Raw genomic sequence first — 6798 nt, forward strand, 5'->3', positions numbered from 1 at the left:
GAGTACTTCGGAGAATTCACTAATAAATCCTTGTTACAAGGAAAATGGCACCATGGCCTGCACAACATGTTTAGAAGAGATTCATTTAGAAGCGTGCATGCATTCTTTCGACCTACACTGCGTCTTAAGAAAAACCCACAGAAGAGTTATCATGCCCCGGACAGGAGTTGAAATTCAAAACTTGGGTCTTGAAATACATTTTGTCTCTGAGATACATTTTTTTTTTCTCTCTCTCTTCTCTCTCTCCCTCTCTCTTTCCCTCTTATCTCTTCCCCCCCGTCTCTCTCCCTACATTGTCTCTAGAAAATCAACTGTCCAGCAGATAGACAGTCATAACTGCACCCATCTCAAGGAAATATTTACATTTGCTTCTCACAAAAAGGATGGTTGTCTTTTCCAAGGTAAGAACGCAGAGCCAGAGAGAGCCAACTCTAAAGTCCCTTCGCCAAGTGTTTAACTACACCGATCCTGTCTTTATACAATAAATGCAGTCTTGACAAGAGCCTATGGCAGTGAGAAAAAGTGGCGCGGCATGGAGAAAAGAAGCATGCATGCAAGACACACGACGTCTGATTCGAGTCCCCCTTCGTTACCACCTAGAAATTGCAGTTTGGTCTTAGTTCTGTCCCTCCGGGGGTCAAGTAGGATCTGAGATCTCTTAGGCAGTGTGGGAGGCCACTGGGGGGTCCCACAGCCGTCCACCCTCCCACGGGCCACGCGCCCAGCTCCCCCTTCCTTCTGGGCCCGGCACCTCGACCCGACCCCTCCCGCCCGCCGCTCTCCCCTCAACCTCCGCAGCCGGGCCGGCCCGCTGCTCACTTGAGCAAGTCCTTGGACTCGGCAGACAGCCTGGCCATGTTGGCGGTGGACAGAGCGGACAGGTGCGGCGGCGGCGGCATCTGGCAGATGGTGCAGGGGCAGGGCAGCCCGGCCCAGTGCTGGAAGCCGCTGCCCAGCTGCAGCGCGGGAGGCGTGGACGGCGCCTTGAGCAGCGAGTGGGGAGGCCGGATGGTGCCGATGGCGGGCAGCGAGGCAGCGGACAGAGGGGACGAGGCGTTGCCAGAGGAGAGCGCGCCGCCCAGGATGGGATGCACAGGGTGCACGGCGTTGGCGGCGTGCGCTGGGTGGCCGGCCGAGTGGCCCACGGTCCCGCAGTGGAAGGCCGAGTGGTGGCCCCCATAGATCTCACCAACCAACCTCTTCATCTCCTCCAAGGAGCTGGTGAGCATGAGGATGTAGTTTCTGGCCAGTAGGAGAGTGGCGATCTTGGAGAGTTTGCGCACCGAGGGCCCGTGTGCGTACGGCATGACCTCGCGCAGCCCGTCCATGGCTAGGTTCAGGTCGTGCATCCGCTTGCGCTCGCGTCCGTTGATCTTCAGTCTCAACTGCTGGAGGTCCTGCTCCGACAGCTGCTTCTTGATTTTGTACTTGCTGCTCTCGCCCGCGGCCTTGGCGCCGGCCCGCGAGAGGCTTTCCCCTGGCATCTTCTGCACTATGTCGCCCTGCGTGGACGAGACCGAGTTGAGGCGGCTCTCCTGGTGGTGGTGATGGCGGTGGTGGTGGTCCCTCAGATACATCTCATCCATGTCCGGAGATGAAGCTCTGCTGGAGACAGAGCTTGAATCAGAATTCATTTTATTATAGGGGATGCGGCCCTACCGTGGGGAAGCTTTAGGCGGGAAATTAGAGAAAATCTTGAATGGAAAAAAAAAAAAAAGCTGCAGAGCCCAGCAACCCACTTCTCAGCGGCAAGACGGGAAAAGAAAAGCTGAGGCAGTGCCTTTCCCCGCCTTTCTCCCTCCCCTCTCCCTTCTTTCTGGTTTGGCTGTTTCCTGGACAGCTCGTTGGTGTGTGCTTGAACTAACCTCACGCTGAAAAAGAGGGGCTTTTATAGAGCTGCGCCGGAGAAAAGAGACAAAAGGAACCCTCCTATCTATCCTGGGCTGGTTAGGATGACGTGCCATCATTCAGGGCGGTGCGCTTTGCTGTCCCATTTAGCAAGGATTCCTATTCATATTCATTGTGGGGCCGCCCTGGGACACCTCTGCTCAGAACTGCTAGGAGCCCCCAGGCACAAAACCCTCTGATTGACACACTCACCGCTCCAGCTCGCGCCTTCTGGATTAAAAAAAAAAAAAGAAAGAAAGAAAGAAAGAAAAGGAAACAACTTTCCTCCACCCCACTCCCCTTCCTAATTTCCCTAACCAAAGAATACCTAAAGGCACTGAAGGAAGGAAATGGAAGGGAGCCAGGTGGAGATTCCTCTGGGTTTGGAAAGAGGAATTGAAACATTCTCTCCTCTCTTTCACCGCTACTCCCAAGTTTTGGAAAACGTGTGCAAAAGAAGCTTCAGTGGAAAGGTTTCAGTGACCGGGATGCACATGAAGGGCAGGTTCAACACGCCGGGGTCAAGGTGGGAGGGGCAGGGGGATGCCTGCCGACGTGCACAGCCTGAAGGTCATTTCAATAGGTTTCTTCCCTAAACACTGACATTGTGCTTATTTTGTTTATGGGGCCCTCTGGTGTGGTTGTAATGGGATGTCCTTATCTGGTGACGAGGTTGTACCCCCAACACTGCTGTGAGAATGGGTCTCTGGCTTTTTATATATTTTCTTTCGTTTTGAAAAATAGATTACTGAAAGAATTTCAATGTTGCCAGATTCTGTAACTTCTTAGACCTGGAAATGAGGAAACAAACCAACTCTGGCGTTACAGTGAGAGCCACTTGAGAAGGAGAGGAGAGGAAAAGTGGCCGAGGAGGAGGGAGGGAGTTAAGGATTGCAGTTTCCCGAGAACACCGGGAGAGATTGTTTCTTCTCCGGCTACCCCCCAACTCCCGGACCCCGGCGCTGGCTGAAGATGGCGGAGCGGTCCCCGTCCCGCAGCTCGACCCGAGGGCCTTCGAGCTCTGTGCGCGCCCGGGCGGAGCATCGGCCGCTCCGCGTTCCCCGGCCGGGGCCGCCCCACACCCGCGGTCCGGGAGAGTGGGAGGTCAGGGTCGAATGATAAACTACGACTGTGGGTATGTGTGTGTGTGTGTGGTTTGGCACCATAAGATCTAGAGGGCCTCTTGTGCGTGCGCGCGTGGGCCCTGCGGTCCCGCTCACAGTCCATGCTGGGGAATAAAGAGGAGGCCTGGAGTTTGGAGCCTTCGGTTCCAGGGGGGAGCTCGGCGCCGACCTTTCTTCCCCCTTGCTGAGTTTTTGTCAGTCGGAACTAGCTAAGCCGCCTGAGAGGCCGGAAGGCAGAAATCCCCGGAAGGGAAGCTGCCCCAGGGGCGGCCTCTAGAAAAACCTGGGCACCTCCACGCTCCGGGCTCGGAGAAACAGGAGAAAAATGTTAGGTTGCGGCTGAGTGTCTGGGTGGCAAGTGCAAAACTGAAATAATCCCGGGATCTCGAGCAGTCAGGGCCTCACACTGCGCCGCAGAGTCGCTGCAAGCCTCCAGGACTCGCGAGGTAAAAGAGGCTTCACTTTCCATTGACGCAAACGGAGCGGCCGACGGGAGAGGGATGCACCCCCAGGTCCCGAGCTCGCGCGCTCGGTGAGGCTGTGCCTCGTCACCGTCACGCCGCGAAAGCAGGTCGAGTGGGGAGACGAGACGTGGGGACGGATCCTTTCTCGACACCGATCGTTGCTTCTCCGTAAAGAAAAAATAAAGGAAATAGCCAGCACCCCTTCGTCAAGGCCAGGATCTTAGAGCCCTTGAAGATTGGACACAAGCCTCTCATTCTCCTGTCGCCTCCATAAAAAGTTTCTTAAAACGAAAAATCCAAGGAATTCGGTTGGATGTGGAGATTCTGATGGTCAAACGCACTCCTAATATCCAAGCAAAAGGAATGTTTCCTAATGCACCGGACTCGCCCATCTAAACTCAGATAACTACATCCCCGGAGCTGCTTTTGAGCAAAAGGATTACAGAACGCACACTTTCGGACAACGCCCCAGGTGATGGACGGAAGCTGGGGGAAGAGGCGTGGTCCAGACCACAGCCTTCAGAAGCTCTTCTGCTGATCAAGGTGTGGGGCCGGGAGCGCTGGACCCAAGCTGAAGCGGCTTCCTCGCCTTTGGGCCAGTACACAGGCCCGGCCCCCTGTCAAAACCACCTTCTTGACCCTTGGGTATCGACCTCTGTCCTTCCCATGCCCCAAGTGAGAATGCTGCTGCTCAGTTTTGACTTTAGGAAGCAGCAAAGTCTAGTTTGAGCAGAAGGGTTGCAAATAAAGGAATAGAAAAATCAGGCCGCTGAAAGGTATTTACCTTTTTAAAAATCCCTATTTTCTCAATGGACAATATGAAATAAAGTGTAAAATCTCCCTCCTCCCCCCTCCCTGCCAATTAATAGAGAAGGTGAAGTTGCAGTGGGGCGGGGTGGGTAGGTGGAGGACGGGCAGGGAGGGAAAGAGAGAGTGTGTGGGCGGGGAGGTGGGGAGCATTCCGCTCAATACAAACTGAAGAATTCACTTGCAGGGTTGAAGAGACTGGGGGCTGTGTTCTGAAGTCAGAAAACCAGCCTCTCTTCCTCCGCCGCATCTTTCCATGGAGAGAGGGACATAGGCTGACAGCAGCCAGGCCCAAGGGGGGGCTGCATTGGGCGCAGAAGGGGCGCCAGGCCTCTGCCTGCACGGACAAGATCCACTTCATCCCCAAAAGGTTTTTGGCTCCAGTATGGAGGCAATGCTTGGAGTGTGTCCTGGCCTGAGGTCCTCTTTCACAGTCTGGGACGCGCGCGTCCTCTCCTCTCTAGTCGCCCTCTGCTTTCCCCAAGGGTCACTTTGTGTGAGCCTGGGATGGCTCAAGGCCCAAGGCCCCAGCCAGGCAAACACTTAGAGCCTTCCAGGAGTCCCATCCTCTTCTAGGAGGCTTGTTCCCCATTCTTTAGCTCTTGGCAAAGAGGGAGAGTGACTAAAGGAGCCACAGTTTTGCTCGCCATAAAATGGGTTAGTACTAGCCAGGGCCGAAAAGGCAGAGACGTCCACCAGGCAGCGCTGGCGCTGCTCCTGGGCGCTCGTCTCGCGGAGTCGCTTTGGACTCGGAGAATGCACTTCCATTCGACTACCCTACCCCGGAGCTCAGCCCTTCGGGATAAGCCCCGCGCCCCGAAAGGGAGCAGGTTGGAAACCCCACTAGAGCAAGCAGATGGATTCCTTTTCGAGGGATGTCTCTGCCATCGTCCACCCTCCGGCGCGAGCTGGGAGGGGAGAGGAAGGCAGCCGGCGTTGGGCCGAGCCAGCGGCTGCCTAAAGGAACCTCAACCAGAGACGCGCCGTGACCTTGGCCCTGGACAGGGGCCTATCCGGCAGGCCTGGAGCGGAGTGAGCGGGCGGGCGGCAGCGGGGCCGCGCTCTCCAGGCCACACCCCGCGCCCTGGCTGCCCGGGTGGGCGACGGCGGGAAAGCCGGGGGTCGTGCTCCGGCAACAGGTGCGTCCCAAGGCCCGTGGGCTGCTCCCAGCCAGGCAGTCTCGGGTCTGGGAATAGCCTGTGAGTTTCTCAGCCTCTGCATAACACTAAAAAAGTAGCAGGTCAGCGCGGAGACCTGAGAGGGAGAGCCGCCCTGCCTGGCCGGCGCGCCTCTGGCGCACAGCCTCAGCTCCGCAGCCCCAGACGGGACTCAGCCCCGGCTTCTGGGGACCGCGCCCTCCAGCGGCTTTGCGGCTCTTCCCGACCCCCTCCCATCTCCAGATCGCCGGGGGGCTGTGTCTTACCCGTTGCCCGGTGCGCGCCGCTCTGCAGTTCCAGCTACTGAGTTCCTCGCCAGAAGCTGCCGCTGTGCCCGAGCCCGCGGCGATTTGGGCTCAGGAACGATCGCCACCGCCCACCCCCCACCACCCCCAAAGCCCTCGTAAGAGTCCAGAGACAAATGTCACGCTGGCTGACCTGCCAGGCGGCTACTGTGAGGAGCCGGTCAGTAGACCACGTCCGCGGGCTTCTCTCGCTCAAGCCTCAAGCTTGACCGGCAGAAACTTTGGCCAAGACCGAACAGCAGGAGGCTGCCCTGTGGGCTTCACCTTTTAACCCAATCCCCCTTCGGAAACAAAAGGGATAAAAGGGAAACCCAAATATCTCAAAGATGCTCCGTCATGGGCAACCGGAGGAATAGCCTAAAAACTAGTTGACCACGGAGGAGCTTCTCAAAAAAGTAGTTTCTTTCTTTATCTGCTGAGTAAAACATTCACTTCACAACAATAGCAACGGGGACCGGGTCATCCAGACTGTTAGGTTGATCAAAGAAGCCGTTACAAAAAAGAAGAAGACATCAAGTTTTAAAAAATGAAATGTCAACATAAATCGCAGCCAAGCAAAAATTATCTCTTCTCCCAGCAGCGCATCCTGAATGATGGAATGTAGCGAGTGTGCTAAACCCCCTGTCCCCGCAGTCGGAGATGCCAAAATTGAAAACCAAACAATTAAATAGGTGCTAGAAGGACCCAAGGGGATGGACCTGGGCCGGTCGGCTAAAGTGCTTTAGCTTTCTGGATTTTCCCATATTTTATATAATATCTCCAACACTCATGATCTGTCCAGTATTTCTCCTCACCTTTTTAAAATTTGATTTTCATACGAGGAAAATAGCAGAAGTTGAAGGACACCAGAATTTTATGAAGCGATTGTAACTGCTTTTCGCAATGTTGGATGTGAGATTGGAGGGTGAGAGGAAATCACAGAATAGCATAAAATGATGAAGTGCTAATTATGTGGATATATAGACAAGTTAATCCACTGACAGAAGTAGAAGTTTGATTTTAATGATGCATAAGCTACTAGGCTGGCCAGAACTTACAGTCTCATTATAATTAT

General features: G+C 55.1%; 1 protein-coding gene across 1 annotated transcript; it reads right to left on the minus strand.

Annotated features, from left to right (window-relative positions):
* Nucleotides 1-804: 804 nt before the first annotated feature.
* Nucleotides 805-1634, minus strand: OLIG3 (oligodendrocyte transcription factor 3). Its single transcript, XM_061428701.1, has one exon. The coding sequence runs from the start codon at nucleotides 1632-1634 to the stop codon at nucleotides 816-818; it is 819 nt and encodes a 272-aa protein (XP_061284685.1). The 3' UTR covers nucleotides 805-815.
* Nucleotides 1635-6798: the final 5164 nt, after the last annotated feature.

This window comes from Bos javanicus, chromosome 9, assembly GCF_032452875.1.
Source record: "Bos javanicus breed banteng chromosome 9, ARS-OSU_banteng_1.0, whole genome shotgun sequence".
NCBI classification, from domain to species: Eukaryota; Metazoa; Chordata; class Mammalia; order Artiodactyla; family Bovidae; genus Bos; species Bos javanicus.

Coding starts and splice junctions, on each gene's coding strand:
- OLIG3 (XM_061428701.1), bottom strand. CDS start 1,634: ATGAATTCTGATTCAAGCTCTGTCTCCAGCAGAGCTTCATCTCCGGAC.